Source organism: Molothrus aeneus, chromosome 18 (assembly GCF_037042795.1).
Source record: "Molothrus aeneus isolate 106 chromosome 18, BPBGC_Maene_1.0, whole genome shotgun sequence".
NCBI classification, from domain to species: domain Eukaryota; kingdom Metazoa; phylum Chordata; class Aves; order Passeriformes; family Icteridae; genus Molothrus; species Molothrus aeneus.
Genome location: NC_089663.1, coordinates 1,653,646 through 1,669,644, shown reverse-complemented (window position 1 = coordinate 1,669,644; position 15,999 = coordinate 1,653,646). Strand labels below are relative to the sequence as shown.

The window sequence follows — 15,999 nt, the reverse complement described above, 5'->3', positions numbered from 1 at the left end:
TTCTTATAGGCTGTATGGAAATGCTGTAGGATTTGTATCTTGTACTAGATTGGTTAGTGAGAATTAGAATATTCAACACAGAAGAAGATTTATGGTATTGGAATGGGAACCTCGCTCTCTTACCCTTTTACTCTCTCACCCTTTTACTCTCTCACCCTCTCATCCTCTCTGCCCCTCTCTTCTCTCAGCCCTGCTCCAGCTGTGCCTGGCAGCTCCCAGCAGGGCCCTGCCCCCAGGCCCTTTGCAATGAACCCCAAGTTCCTGACCTGGCTGCAGAGATCTGTGCTCTCCATCCATCCCCACCATCCTGTCCCCCATGCTCCTACACAGGAGTCATTCAGTAATGAAAACCCCGTGGTGTTTTTGAGTCCACATCCAAAGCACTGTTTATCCCACATCTCTGGGATGCTGCAGCTGATGTCAGGTTGGTCTCTCCCCGCCATGTGCAGTTTTTCCCCTCTCACAACCAAGTTCCCTGGCTGCTGGGAGAACCCCTCCATCTTTCTTTTGGTCTCCTGGGTTTCTTTCCCCATTTCTTCCTCTTGCAATGCTCAGCCCTGTCAGTGTGTCTCCCTCTCAGAGCCATGGCCCATTTTCCAAAGGGTGTGTTTTTCCCTTTCTGTTGTGTTGTGATTTTGGGCTTGAATCCTGCAGGGATGATCACTCCATCAAGGTGCAGCTCACTGCCCAGCTGCTTCCCAACCTTTATCTTTTGGTGTCTTAAAAATGAATTGGAAAAGCTTTACAGCCAGCCTGGAGAAACAGCTTAGGTATTCAAGCAGCAAGAAGAGGCAGGTTTGTGCTGATGTATTTGCTGGTCTAAACATGCATCCAGTTATTGCTTCAGTGCTTAAGCAGTTCCTCTCTGTCCAGAGGATAATCCTGGTTGGAAGGGATCTTTATTTTAGCCAGTGCCCCACTCAGTGCAGGGCCAGTTGGATGAGGTTGGGTGTAAAGCCCTTGTAAGTAGAAGAGTCCTGATTTCGGCCACGTGTGGCCGAGTGCTGTCCCTTTGTCACCAGACACAGGGACTTGTATAGCTGAGCTGCAAAGCTCATCTTCTGGAACAGGAACAACCAAGGATTTGGTGGTGGAAATCTGGGTGGAAATGAGTTTTTGAGGAAGAGCTGGTGCAGTAAATCCAGGCTGAGTTTTGAGCTGTGTCCAGTCACTGCACCAAAATAAAAAGGCAGGAGGAGGAAATCAGGGAGCAGAATGCCCTTGGCTTCCTTCTGCATTGCAGGATACTTGGAAGGGGGTTTATAAAGATCCATACATTCCCAATTTCAGGCAGCACGGTGCTGGTAGGGACAGTGACCTCTTGATGCTGCAAAGCTTCTGTGAGTGGACACAAACGTAACAAGAAAAGACCATTCTGTGTGCAGGAACAGCTGTTTTAAAAAGCTGAGAGAAATAGTCCCCCTTAGCTGCAACATGATCCCAAATAAATTGTTGGGATACCAGCTGTCAAGTCAGTGTTTTGTTCCTCCATGTGCCCGTGTGTCCTGATCTTGTGCCAGCACTCAGGAGGATGTGCTGCTCTCTTTGAATCTTCTGAGATGCAGCAGGTAAGGGCTGTTTCCTCACTCGTGTCTTGGAGGGGTTTATGCCCCAAAACCTCAGAATTTCTGATTCACACCAGTGACATTTGGGAGTTGGTGTTTTGGAGGTGTCTTGTTTGGTGCAGTTCATTTCCTTAGGTTGTGCTTGTGACTTGTGGACATGGATCCTCTTTGGCTTTGGTGCCTCACCCTGCACCTGGAAAGTTCTCTGGATCCCCTGCTCCCATCACAGCCTCTTTCAAGCCAGTAGGAAACTCCTGTTGCTTCTCTCCAAAGACTGTTCAAAACTGCTGTCAATCTTCAGACTCTGTTAATTAATCCAGAGGGGAAGGAGGGAGGGCATTTGGGACAGTAAATCTTTCTCTTTTGGTGTGTAGACTCCAGTTTTGATGCTCTTTTAATACCTCTTTTTTTTTTTTTTTCTTTGTACAGGCAGTGTCTTTCAAGTAGGTGGTTTTTGAAATTAAAGGTACTTGAACAGGGAAGCAGCCCTGGGAATAATCTTCTTGAAGCTGGGAGGCAACACTGGTAGGGAATGACACAGCCCTGGAGATGGGAAGAGAGGAATTGACCCTGGCATCACCCTGGGGTGAGGCACTGGCTGCCCCTCCCAGCCCGGCTGAGCTGTGCTCAGTGTCTGTGTTCAGAGCTCAGCATGTTCAGGGTGTTGAGGGCTCATCAGAGCAGCTCAGGCCAGGCTGAAACACCCAGTGTCCACCAGCAATCAGCTCCTGCATGGAGGGGAGGCCTGGGGCTGTCCCCTCTGGCCAGGGAGCAGTGCTGTGCTGCACTGTGGAAGTGCAGCTCTGGACAATGTTACAGCTCTGGGCATCCTCAGCAGAGATCCCTGCAGGATCCAGACCCTCCTTTCGTCCTCTTGGAGCTTCTTGCTCTGCACTGAGCTGCTCCTTGATCCTGTAACTCTTCATCTGTGTGTGAGCCCAGCTGACAGGGTGAGGTGAGGCTTTGGGACATGAAATCATGGAATGGTTTGGGCTGGGAGGGACCTTAAAGCTCATCCAGTTCCATCTTCTGCCATGGGCAGGGACACCTTCCACTATCCCAGGCTGCTCCAAGCCCTGTCCAACCTGCCTTGGACACTGCCAGGGATCCAGGGGCAGCCACAGCTTCAATCTGTGCTTACAGGGAACAATTCCTAATTCCCAATATCCCATCCATCCCTGCCCTCTGGCAGTGGGAGCCATTCCCTGGGTCCTGTCCCTCCATCCCTTGTCCCCAGTCCCTCTGCAGCTCTCCTGGAGCTCCTTCAGGCCCTGCAAGGGGCTCTGAGGTGTCCCTGGAGCCTTCTCCTCTCCAGGTGAGCACCCCCAGCTCTCCCAGAGAGAGAGGCTCCAGCATCTCTGTGCCCTCCTCTGGGCTCTCTCCAGCAGCTCCAAGTTCTTCCCATGCTGGGACCCCGGATCTGGGCGCAGCTCTGCAGGTGAGGTCTCAGCTGAACGGGGCAGAGGGCACTTTGTCACCAGCTGTGGGCCCCTGGCTCTGTCTGTCACAGGCTCCTGTCCCCAGCGTTGCTGCTGTGTCTGTGTCTCGGGCAGACACCACGGAACGTGCCTGGCTGCACCATCTGCATCCTCACGCCTGGGCGCGTTCTTGGCCTCCTCGGTGGTTAACAGAAATAGGTTTTAATTAAAAGCTCATTATCGACTTGTCGTGTAGCATTAGTAAATAAAAATAACTTTTAAGGCCCAGCCCTGTGACTCAGTAAGTGGCAATTGAAAATATTTGACATCACTTTATTTAAAACAAAATTGACGAATATTACGGTTTTTTGATTCCCTGTTTGCTCCAAATGGGCTTTAAATCTAAATAAATGGTTGTCTGTGGCACTGTGGTTATCATTCAGGTCCAGAAGGAGAAATAAGTGTGGTCTGCAGTCTCAAAATCATCTCAATTTCAGTTGTAAACTGTTGTGGCTGGGTGGTTTGGGCATCTCCTGTGGGATGGGGGTTTGGAATAGCTGCAGCCTGCATCCATTTCCTCATTCCCAGGTGGAGGGTTAGTGAAGGGATGCTGTGCTCAGGCCCAGCTCTCTCCCTTCTGCCCTCTCCATCCCTGTTTCAGTGAAGAGGTGTTGTGTTCTCTTGTTAAAATTTGATTCTAAACAGGAATAACTTCACTCTGAGCACTTTTTCCTGGGGCTTGGTCCCCTTTTCCCAGCAGTCCTTTGGCTGTTCTGTCACAGCAGGGACTCTTGCCTCTGTTTACATCCCTAGCATAGAGCTAACGCCTAATAAAATTATCTGCAAAGCAAAAAGCCATTTTCTGTGTTATTTACGGGTAAATTGGTGCAGTAAAATACTCTGTAAATGTGAGTCATTTCTGCAAGGTCGTGCCTTAACCTCATCCCATGGGTGGGGTGTGCAGAGACTGCTGCTCTGGCTTTCCTTGGGAACCAGTTGAGCCTTGGTGTCCTCTGTTCATTGCCCATCCTGGTCCTAGGAAGAGCTGAAGCTCCAGGGCTTTGTGTTTGTGATGATGAGGAGGTGAGATCTTGATCTGTGCCCCCTGAGCAGAGCCAGGTTCTGTCCCCTGGAGTTTGGGCACCTCCCTGTTGTCCCAGGAGAGCCTCTTGTGTGAGGAACCTAAATATCAAATTAAACTCATCCCTCTTGCCTCCCCTTTACCACATTTGACATTGTTGGAAGAAAAGCATCAGCCTGACAATGTTTTGGGAATCTCTTTTCTGTGTACACCCCTCGCTCAACCCTCTCTCTGCAGGATGGTTGCACCCCCTTGTCCCTTGCTGCCCATTCTTTAGAACTGTGGAATATCCTGACCTGGAAGGGACCCACAGGGATCATCCAGCCCAGACCCCCAACAATCCCACCCTGTCCATCCCTGGCAGTGCTGCCCAAAGGCTCCTGGAGCTCTGGCAGCCTCGGGGCCGTGCCCATTCCCTGGGCAGCCTGGGCAGTGCCAGCACCCTCTGGGAGGAGAACCTTGCCCTGATCTCCACCTAAACCTCCCAGCACAGCTCTATTCCCTGGCTTGTCCCCCCTCCTTGTCACCCCCGATGAGAGGACCAGACAACCCTTCTGCTCAATTTTGGAGCTGCTTTATCGAGTGGGGAGCTGAGGAGCAGTTGTGAAACTTGACAGAGAGGTTATGCTCCGAAATAAATCGCGCAGTTGCCTGCGAGTTGGAAATGACTCCCGGTGCAGGTTAATAAATAATGCAAACCCTGTTAATAGATGCCAAATGCGCCGTCTCCGCCAGAGAAAAAGATGATGCCAATAATCTGGGCTGGAAATACTCGATTCTAGCCACTGGCTGGAGAGTTTGCAGTGTTTAGTGCTGTTAATTTAAAAGGCTTTGCTGATAGATTGTAACCGCTCTGTACTTAGTAAAGAACACAAAGAGCTCGGTGGAGTAAGGGCCTGTTTATAACGCGCCTCATTCCCGTGTCCCTTCTGCCGCTCCTGAATCCCTGCAGCCCCCCGTGCTGTGATCCTGCTAATGGGAAAGGAGCTGCAAATGTCAGAGGTGATGCCTGCAGCACAGGGAGGATGCTGGAGTGCCGCATCCCTCTCTGTCCTGACGGTCACATTGAGGTTATCATGATGTAGCTTTTTGCTGGGAGATGGAGCTTTGTTACAGCATCGTGCCAGCCACCCCAGCATATGGCTGAGAAGGTTTTTTTCTGCTCTGAGCTCCTTAGTTTTGTTCTCAGTAGCTCAGAATGGCTTGTAAAATCATCTTTGTGCTTCAGGTGTCACTTGAGTGCCGTGCAGGGAATGGCGTGACGGACACGGTGTGGATGGGAATGGCCAGCCTGTCCTGGCCGTCCCCCAGGCTCTCTGGACAGCAGCTCTGTCCATCCCCTCATGCCCTGAAGGGGCGTTTTATCTAGTAGTTTACAACCACAGAATGTGGCAGTTAATGACACAGAGCCTGTAAAGCATGGGTGAGGAGGGCTGAGGTCCTGGATGTCTGTAAAGCAGTTGGAGTTCAGCTGTCAAAAGATGCCACTTGAATGCAGATGGTTATTTTAAGTACCGAGGTGTGGAGGGAAATCATGTCTGTTGGAATAAAGGTGGCTGCTGATCATTGATATATTTAATGAAGGTAATTCAGCACAGTTGGGGAGGATATGTGCTCTGTTATGGCTGGAGTCTTGAGCATTGTGCAAGAATGTTAAATGTCTATTCCTGCCACCACAGAAACGCTGGTGACAAAGCGCTGGTGTAAAATGCAGCAGCAGAAGCCTCACTTAAAATACAATCCCTTAAAGAGGGGCTCGTAAAAAAACGGAGAGAGGGTTTTTAATGCAGGCAGATAGTGATAGGGGAAGGGGGAATGGGTTTAAACTAAAAGGGGAGAGATTTAGGTTAGGTTAGGAAGAAATCCAGCTGTGAGACCCTGGCAGAGGATGCCCAGAGCAGCTGAGGCTGCCCCTGGATCCCTGAAGTGTCCACGGCGAGGCTGGACAGGGCTTGGAGCACCCTGGGACAGTGGAAGCTGTTCCTGCCCATAGCAGGAGTGGCACTGGGTGGTCTTTAAGGTCCCTTCCCACCCAAACCATTCTAAAGGGGTTCAGAACCCTTTGGGTGGTTGATGGGCTCAAACCCCATCCCATCACCAAGTTAAAACTGCACAAAGCTTCTGCTTTAATCCCCAGCGCTGCTCTCCAAAACAAACTGGTGGTTTGTGTTTTGAGAGGAAACCTTTGGGTCCTGTCAGCTCTTGAGCACGGTTTGGGTACCTGAGGTGGTTCAGTGAGGAGTCACAGGCAGTGGAATTCCAGGTTGAACTCACTGATCCCATGGGATGTGGAGCCACGTCCTGCAGCCATCAGCAGCCTGTCCTGGGAAGGTTTGGTGCAGGCACTGCTGTGCTGAGACTGAGATACGGTCTTAGAGAAGGAAAAACAGCCCATAATGCTTTATACAAAGCAGTTTAGTGAAGAAATAGCCTTTTGCTGGCAGCCTGCTTTTATGTGCCTGCAAAAATGGTACCAAATAGCTCTTTTAATGGGCCTCACTCTGTTTTGTCTGAGCCCTCGAATTAAATTCCCACTTAAAATCATAGTCAGGAAAAGATCTTCTGCAGTCTGAGCCATCCTGTGCCGAGCTGGAGCCCATCCCGGGGGCTGGGGGATAGTGAAATGTGTGAAATTAGGGGGGGTTATAATTCCAGCACTGCCAAACTTGCTGCTCCTGGCGTTTTGACCCCGAGGTGTTGACAGCGCCCGATGCGAATCGCGGCGAGCGCTCCGGGGGCGGTGTTTGTCGGGAGGGTGGCGGCGGCTTTGTCCTATTCCGGGACTGTCAGCGCTGTGTCTGTGCTCCCCGGGAAGGGGGAGAGCAGTGACGGAGTCATCGCTTGAGCTGGGCCCGGCTGTGCCCACAAGGCGGCAGTGGGTGACAGCGGGAGCGGCCCCGCGTTAATATTGATGTGTCCAGGTGGCGCCAGGATTGAGTTGTAGTGACAAGAGAGTGCGCGAGATCTATTTGCCCAAGGGCTTCGGAGTAATGGCCATATGTTTCGGTCCAGCAATTGTTTTCAGCGTGCAGATGGAAGACCAAAGTGGCTTTGGCATATTAGATTCACGTGGTTTATGTCCCTCTTCACCTCCCTGCCTCCCAACACCTCCCGATTTGATGAGCAAACTTCAGTAGCATCATGGGTGCAGCTGCAGGATTGCTCCAAGGACATGGTCCTTGAGCAACCAATTTTCTCTGCTCCTTGGCTGCTTCTGTCACCAACATTTTCAGCAGAAAATGCAGTTTAACTCTATCAAAATGTGCTCCCAGAGAACTGCTGACTTCAGTGGTAATGATGGGGATTTTGGAGCTCTTTTTTCCCTTCTGTCTGTGCAGGGTCGCTGGCTCTGGATGCTCCATGCAGGGATTGTGTCACTGCTGATTTTGTGGCTCCTCTCTCTGAACCCCTGCTGCTGATGGTGGTGCTTGGGCAGGGCTTCCTGGGCCTGTAGGGAGACACATTAAAGCCACCAAGGGGCAGTTCAAAGGGATTTTTATTCCCTGGTGGCAGCAGGGAGGAACCTAAACATGTCAGGAGCATAAACCTGAGCTCAACAAGAGCCTAAATGAACCCTTAGTTTCCCAGGGCAAGAAACAGGGGCTTTATGGTGTCATTTTTTGGAAATGGGGGGAAATCACATTTCAGTTTCCTACTGAGGGAGGAGCTGGTGATCTGCAGATGAGATCAGATGGAAAGAGATAACGTTGTGCCTTCTTAAGGTATTTTCATGTCTGTACCAGATGCATTCACAGGGGTTTAAAGTTGACCTTGAGAGGTGAAAACAGTGCATTTGGGTGAACAGAGAGAAGTTCTGAAATCCACCTTCATAACTCTGCTTCCTGTTTGCTCTCTGGCAGGTGAAGTGGAAAGGGAAGGACCTGTTTGATCTGGTGTGCAGGACCCTGGGACTGCGGGAAACCTGGTTCTTTGGGCTGCAGTACACCATCAAGGACACGGTGGCTTGGCTCAAAATGGACAAGAAGGTTGGAACCAAAGTTCACAAAATCCCAGAATGGTTTGGGTTGGAAGGGACCCTGAAGCTCATCTCATTCCAAACCCTCTCCATGGACAGGGATATTTCCCTTGAGAGGTTGTATGGGATGACAAAGGAAAAATGTCCTTTTGTCTTTGAATGCCTGAGGTTGTGTGGTGGGTGAACTGAGACAGATGCACTTAAATCCCATGTCTGTGCTATCTGGGGGTATCAGACTGGGAAAAGCTGGCAGATGTGCCCCATCCCAGCATCTGTGCACACTGAATCCCCTGGAGACATTTTGGGACCCAGTCATGCTGGGGTGCTGCACTTCAGGGTGACTGCAAAGCAAATTAAACCTAAAACTCTCTCTTTTGTGCCCCTGAACACAAAACCATCAGCAGAAAAGTGGAGTTTCCTCTTGTTCTGTTGTTGAGAAATACAGAGAGCTTGGGAAGAGGAAAACCAGAGTGGAAAGGAGATGGGGATGAGGGAGGAAATGCTCCCCAAATCTGTGAGGGGAGGGTTTTGGAGGTGTCAGGGGTGGCTTGTTCACATGCAAAGGATGTGACACTACAGCCAGATGGCCAGGGACACTGAGGTGTGTCACCTCTCAGGCTGAGGTTTTAAACCAGCATTCAGCTGGGCAGTAGCAGAGCAAGGTGGTAAGAAACACCAGTGAGATAAACTCAGTGCAGGAAAACAAGGAGAAGGTCGGGTGGTGGCGCAGCAGGATCCAACATCTCTCTGCAAGTATCAGGAGAGGCAACGAGCATGTGGCAGATCAGGATCAACCTTCACTGTCTCATTTCTCATGCTGTTTGTTTCTGCCTTTTTTTGTTCCCTTGCATCATTAGGAGTGTCAGAAATGTTTGTTTTCTTTTTTTAACTACGGTGTTTGAACTATTTAGGTCTGTTCTAGATGTCTAAAAGTGTCTGACAGAATATGTGCTCATCTGAACAGAAGGGAGCTGGGTCTTGCCTTGAAGAAACCAAATGGCTTTTGTATCCCACAGGTCCTGGATCATGATGTTCCCACAGAAGAGCCCAAAACCTTTCACTTCCTTGCCAAATTTTATCCTGAGAATGCAGAGGAGGAATTGGTCCAGGAAATCACCCAGCACCTGTTTTTCCTGCAGGTAGGAGTCAATACCCTGCTATCCAACCTGAGGGAGAGGGAGCCAGGATGAGCAGAAGGTCCCAGGGTCAGAGAGTTGGTCAGCAGAGTGTGCTCCACATCCTTATGTTCACACCTCTCCAAAGGGACTTGTCTTTAGCAACAGAATCTTCCTAAAATAGGTGAAGGATGGTTTTTGTGGAGGAAGCAGCTTGCCCAGACTGGCAGACCTCTGAACTGGCAGTTGAGAATGATGAGGTGATCCATTATATCCATGGGGGGTGGCTCAGGGACATGATCTGTCAGCCAAGGGCTCGTGTCCCTCTGCAGGCTGTGGGATGAGCTGTGCTGAGGGGTGGCAGCTGCCTTTGGATGTGAGCAGTGTTGTGTGGAGCAGGGGAGCTGGATCCTGGAGAGCAGAGTGCAGCCAGCCTGTTCCCAGGCTGCACAGCAAAGTTCCCCTCCTCACCAAACAGCCTTCAGGTACCTGGAGCAAAGAACATCCCAGCAGCTCAGCTCTCTGATGGAAAAACAGCAGAGAAGGGGAAACCTCACAGTCTCACCTGCCCCAGGAACTCCTGCCCTGCAGTAAAGCATTTAGAAACTCTGGTGAACACATCTTGCTTGGGTCTTTTTATTTAAATTATTCTACAAAACTTTGTGTCCTGAGAAATCAGTTCAGCTGATGATGTGGCAGTGCTGCATGGCTGGTAACAAGGAGCTGCTATCACAGAGCTCTCTTTCAGAGACATGATCAATTTTCTGCCACAAAATCCATTTTCTGACACATTCTTCCTCAGAAGAGTTGTGTCAAGCACGGTTACAGGGAACAGAGCCCTCCTAGTCGGACTCCTGGGTATTCACTGGGATGTTTCAGCTGCTCTCTGGCTGTTAATTTGAAGATAAATTACAAAAAAATTTTTTAAAGTCACTCATTCTTAGGTTTTTTACACCAAAGTCAGGACAACCTGGATTTGGGAATACCTCTGTAGCCTGCAGGGTGTCCTGCCCTTTCCAAGTGAGCTCAGCAGCCTCTTGATATTCCTCAATCTTCCAAAGTCCATCTTTTTTCTCCAGAGCCAAAAGTGTTCTAAATGCAAAGTATTCCTGTTAATTTCCAAGCTCAGTCTCGTGCACTGGTGTCTCTGTAGGGTTATTTCTGAATGCCTCATTTGCCAGGAGCTTTATCCACGGTGAGGAAAAATGCTGTTGGCATCTTTGAGAAGAAAAATCAGAGAGGAAAAGCCATTCAAGCTGCATTTTCTAAATGCAGACCATGACTTTGCTGCTGGGATTTGTGTGCTGAGAGGAACCTGGGCTCCTGAATGCGTTTGGGAAACAGGAGCACATCTAAGCTTGTAAACTCTCCTGTTTTTTATCTTGATGCAGCAGAATATCTGCTGTGATTATGTTGTACCCAACTTTGAGGACTCAAAGCACGTTATAAATTCAAATTGATGTTCCTGCATCTCCAACAATCCATTTAAGCCTCCCAGGAAATCGTAGGCTTTTTAAATTTTTTTTCCCCTCCTATCTTTAATCAGGAAAATTAAGTGTGCCAACCCAAAAACTATCAAACATGACAGGTTTAATTTTTGAATGCACAGGAGGGAGGGAAGTGAAGCTGTGGCCTCGGGGAGCTGCACGTTGGCTCTCCTGGGAGCGTGCAGGGCTCTGCCTGCTGCTGAAAGCTCTGCCACAGAGGTGACCTGCAGCTCTCTGTGCTGGGATCCAAGGAATTGGCCTCCAGCACAGGTGAGCACTGACTCACAATGAGGCCTGAATGTCCCAGAGCAAAGCTTGCAGTGCTCAGAGACTGCTCTTTTATTTAGCAGCGTGGCTGGATGTCCTATCAATCCGTAGCTCGTGCCTCAGAGGTTTTATCGCTGTGTTTACAAGCAAGGTTCTCCCCCTCCCCACACCCCTTGCCTTTAGCAACAGGATAAAGCTGCTGTCATTTTCCACATATAAATTTAGCTCTTCTCACCAACCTGTCTGAGGAAGGTGGTCTGTGAAAGCCTGAGCCCTTCCGAGCCGCCAGAGATTTCCTGGGTCTGGACTGTGATTAGTGTTAGGAAAATTGTTAACTCTGTGTGGTTGACAGCTCAAGTTAAAACAAACTGCAGCCATCTGCTGTGACAGTCATGCTCTGCTGTGCTCCACTAAACGTGTGCTATCTGTCCTTTGCTGCTCTGTGTGCAGGTGAAGAAGCAGATTTTGGATGAGAAAATCTTCTGTCCTCCTGAAGCCTCTGTCCTGCTGGCCTCTTATGCTGTCCAAGCCAAGGTAGGCAGCAAGGGATGCTCCAAGGGCCTGCTGGGCTGGTGTTGATCCAGGTGCTTTGTGCTGGAGCCACTTCCTGGGGAAAGGGAAGGCAGGGAAAGCTGTGAAAGCTTGGGAGGTGAGGGGGCTACACCAGCACTGCTGCCTTCTCCACATGGCTGGTTCCTGCCTACTTCCAGATATTGGATGGGTTTTTGATTTCTCTTTTCAGGACTCTTTAGCAAATGCTCAGCTCATGAGCTGCAGAGCCTGCTTGAGTGTGGCTTACTGCTGGAGCAGGTGAATTCCCTGAGCCTGAGTTGTTTTGGATCTCCTCCCTGCTTTTGCCAGTGTAGCCAGAGGCACGCCAGCCGTGGGACTTCCAGCTCCACTGCTCCCCCAGAATACTTATCTTGATAATGACTTTCCTTCAGTGCTAGAACTGTCACATCCATTTTATTGCACTGTGAAAGGGCTTTTCCTGGCTTCTCCCTTTATCTTGGGTTTGATCTTGGGTGTTTGGCCTCACCAGACAGAGGGAAAAGTCAGTGTTCATTGAGTTCCCCTTGTTTCTCTGCTGCATTCTGCTCTGGGCCCAAGGTGGGTGTGTTTTGCTGAGGATTTACTGCAGAGGACACTTTTTTCCAGTTTGGAGTGTGCAGCCTTGGACAGCTTGCCCAGGGCAGAGACTCCTGGGGTGGAGGGAGCAGCCCAGGGTTCAGTGGCAGGGACATTGTTGCACTCAGGGACATAATTTCCCCCCTTGTATGCACAACACGTGCTGCTGCTCAGTGAACAGCTCGGGGAGCTCAGCTCCAGTTTGGGTGTGCAAAGATCCTGTTTTGGGAGGGAGAGGAGCAACTGCAGTCTGAGCACAGCCCAGGCACGTTGTATCTGCATCTCCTGCTGGTTCTGACTCTGGGAGGGGTTTTGGGAGGGTTTGGCTCACAGGACCACAGGCAGGTGGCCGTGCCCTGGTTCTGGCAAGTCCAGCTGTCCTTGAGGAGCATGGCCATGGAGAGGTTTAGGAGGAGCAGCTCTGTGGGACCATCTTTGCTGGCAGTGCAGTGGTAGGGGTTTGGCCCTCTTGCCAGCAGAGAGGGCCTGATCCAGGTTGTTTTTTCCCTTTGGCCATGTAATTTTCTCATAAGCCTTCAGCTCACATTCTGAGTAGAGCCCTGGGTGCCATGTTCTTTGATGGGGTTAGAATTTACAAGAAATTGGTGTTTTCTCCTCATAATCAGAGTATTGATGAAACCATGTTTTGTTCAAGAGACTCATCAGCTGGGCAAAGAAAAGTTGCTTTTAGAAATGTTTCTGTTTGTGTGAAACATTCATCACTCTTATTAGAGTACATGAGTAAACACTTCCTTGGCTTTCCTTCCATTGACCTGAGCTGAGTATACGTAGGGAATGACTTTTCTGGCTGCCAGAATGAATAAATGTTGGGTAAATATTGAGCTCTGTTACCTCATGGCCGGGACAGCTCCTTGGGTACAGGCTGTGACTTGGTGCAGGTCGGTTGTGCCCTCCCCTTTGTCCCCCTGGCACCTTGAATGTCCTGGGCCATTGGGAGGAGCTCACATGGAGCCACAGCAGTTCTGACCATGCTGAAATCAGGAGAAGGTGGAGCAGGGATGACTTTTCTGCTTTTCACTAAAGGCTTTTTCAGACATCCCTTTCCTTGCTGCCCCTCCAGCCTGGGATTCCCCTTCTGCTTTCACTCCCAGCAAAGGTGAAAGCTGAAGTTCCATAGGGAGTTGGGAAGAAGGATGTTGCAGGTCATCTCCTTCCAGTTGAATAGGATAATGATGTCCTTCCTGGGCAAGAAAGCAGGCAGAGAGTGCAGTAATTTCACTAATAACGTGCTGATTTGCATGATTAGGGGCATAATAGCTTGCCACAGCAGCATGTGTGCATCCAGCAGCCACTTATTGACAGCCAGGTGCTGCTGGTCCATCCACCCCAACCTGAGACAGCAAAGGAAACAGGGGGGTCATAAAAATAACAGCTTATTTATTTCTCTCTCGTTGTGTTCATTTGGGGAATTACTATGTGCTTTCCTCTCCAGCCCTGTTCAAACCACCCACGTGGCTTTCAGAGGTTGGAGGTGGTTCAGGTTTTAAATAGCTGGGAAAGACGTGGGATCAACTGAAAAAAAATGGGAACATCCAGGAGGTTCTTCTATTTTTTGCCCCTTAAATGCAGGTCGCTGCTGTGCTGCAGCTCTCTCAGCACTTCAGATCTTGTAGCACAGCAAACAGCTCTTTGATTATTATTGTTTTTCCCCCAAACAAGCAATACTTGGTGTTAATTTGTAGCTGAGCGTGCCTGTGTTTATCCAACAGTCTAAGCCGGGCGTATGGATGTGGTTAAGGCAATTCCATGCCCAGTCATGAATATTAATCATACAGTTCAATTAACAAGAGCTGAAATTCCATGACAGTTTGAAAGTAATGGTTTAATTGAAAAGGCCTTTAGAAAGTACATTTGCAAAATCATTTGAGCCAACAAATTCTGCAATACTTAAGCCATTTGTTGATTTTTGACTTGTGAATAATTAATGTTCTCATCCAGACTCCCCTCTCAGTACAAATATTCCTCTGGGACACGGCAGTATTTTTTAGCACATGAAAAGTCACATAATCCATACTTAGTCTTAGACTTCTGCAGAAGATCACAACAGAAAATAATCATGTTAATCCTATTTACTATTATTTTCATCACCTAAAAATGATTTACTTGCTGCATGTCCAAAGTTGTTGGAGTTGCTTCCTTCACCAGTGCCATGTTTTTAGTGCTGCTTCCTTTGGAGGGAGGCTCGGGGGCCGTGTACCTGCAGAGTGCTGCATCCTGAGGAGCTCCAAGACCTTGGAAGGCAGAGAGTTGCCCCCACTCTTGGATGAAATCCGGGCTGGTTTTGTTCTATTAATTGAAGTCTGAGTCAGTGTTGGTTGTTGTTACATGCTCCCTTTGCATCTGCATTGGCTCCAAATCAATATTTGTGTCTTTAATCCCCACGTGTTGTCTCCCAAGCGCAGAGGTGGGATGTGTGTAGACTTTTGATGCTGAGCTCTGGTTTTGGTGCACGGTGAAGGTCCTGGCACAAAAAGGAGGCTGAGAGGAAAAGCCTCCTGACTTGTTGTATGACCACCAGGTGCCTCTTGGTCTTGTGTTTAAAAATTGTCACCATTTTGCACTTCCTGAGTGAAGGTTGCTCAGAAGAGCAGGGAGGGAAGGGCTGCCCCACTTGCAAAATGAGTGGCTTAAACAAACGGCGCTGTGCTCGTGCAGTCGGGCACTGTCACCTCTATCACTGCAGAAGTCCTGGTTGCCAGGTGAAGGAAGTGTGGAAGTCACAGCACTCCGTGTACGTGCCTCACATGCTTTGTTCCTCTCCCCCTGAATTTGCTGGGCTGTTGGAGGAGCCGTTTTGCAGCGTTTTCCTGCCCTCTGAGGCCGTGCAGGAGGTAAATTCATTTTCACATGCACCACAGGGACACGCGGCTCTTCAATCTGTTAATAAGCAGTTTTCTTTCTCAGTCACTTTATATGCTGCTCAAAGAGATGTAAATCTAAACAAATACCAGTAATTAGTGGATGTGCTTAACAAATCTGAATTGGATTCCATGACCCAGTTGAGCAACAGACCCTCTGACAGAAGAGCCACCACCTGCCTGAGAGGAATCTGTCAAACTCCTCTAATTTTTTTGATATTTATTCATTCGGGTGCTGAGCAGCGACAGAGGAACTGCCATCTGCCTAACCTGGATCACTGCTATCTCTCAGTTTTTGGGGACAGGTCTTTCTCCATGTCTTATTTCCTTGTTCCATTACCTGTGGAACTGCAAGGACCTCTCAGCTATAGTCTTGCCCTGCACTGGGGGAAATGTTAATTAGGGCATGATAATGAGAATAGAATAGAGAACCATCATCTAGTCCAGGTGGACTGATGGAGGACATCAACTGGTGATGGTCATTAGCTGAAGTTGTGGCAATTGGTGGAGTCACCATCCCTGGAAGTGTTCAAAAACTGAGCAGATGTGGCTCTTGGGGACCTTAGGGGTGTTCAGTCACAGGCTGCACTTGATCTTGGAGACCTTTTCCAAACTTAATGATTCTGTGATGATGGAAAGTTTTGTTCTTCTCCCAGCTCTGCTGCATGAGTAGAAGGAAGTTCTTTGTCTCTATTAGCAATGAAATGATGAAGAAACCCAGGTTATTCCCCTTAGAGAGCAGCAGGCTCTGTGCTCGTGGGGTGAAGGGGTGAGCAGGCCGTGTTTGCTGTCTCTCAGGGCTGGCTGTGAGGGGGTGAAGAGTTTGACTTGCCCTTCTTGTTAATGTGGGGTGGGTGTGGTGTCTGTGCTTCTCCCCAGTACGGTGACTACGATCCCAACGTGCACAAGAGAGGCTTCCTGGCACAGGAGGAGTTGCTTCCCAAACGGGTAAGGAGCTCTGCAGCATTGGGGAGTCGGTGTCCAGGCTGTCCTGAGGCTGGATGTGCTGCTGGCACCTGTCTTGGTGTTTCTGGCTTTCTTGCTGAGCCAGGAGCAGCACTGTGACCTGGTGTCTGTCTCCCA

General features: G+C 49.4%; 2 protein-coding genes across 5 annotated transcripts in view; both read left to right on the top strand.

Annotated features, from left to right (window-relative positions):
* UQCR10 (ubiquinol-cytochrome c reductase, complex III subunit X) overlaps window positions 1-15,999 on the top strand; it is a 149,339-nt gene that overhangs the window by 68,286 nt on the left and 65,054 nt on the right. The window lies entirely within an intron of this gene.
* NF2 (NF2, moesin-ezrin-radixin like (MERLIN) tumor suppressor) overlaps window positions 1-15,999 on the top strand; it is a 47,319-nt gene that overhangs the window by 3,837 nt on the left and 27,483 nt on the right. For all 4 annotated transcript variants that reach the window (XM_066562381.1, XM_066562383.1, XM_066562380.1 and 1 more), the window contains exons 2-5: window positions 7,925-8,050; window positions 9,057-9,179; window positions 11,360-11,443; window positions 15,796-15,864. In XM_066562381.1, the coding sequence (XP_066418478.1) occupies window positions 7,925-8,050; window positions 9,057-9,179; window positions 11,360-11,443; window positions 15,796-15,864 (402 nt within the window). The remainder of the gene's footprint in view (window positions 1-7,924; window positions 8,051-9,056; window positions 9,180-11,359; window positions 11,444-15,795; window positions 15,865-15,999) is intronic.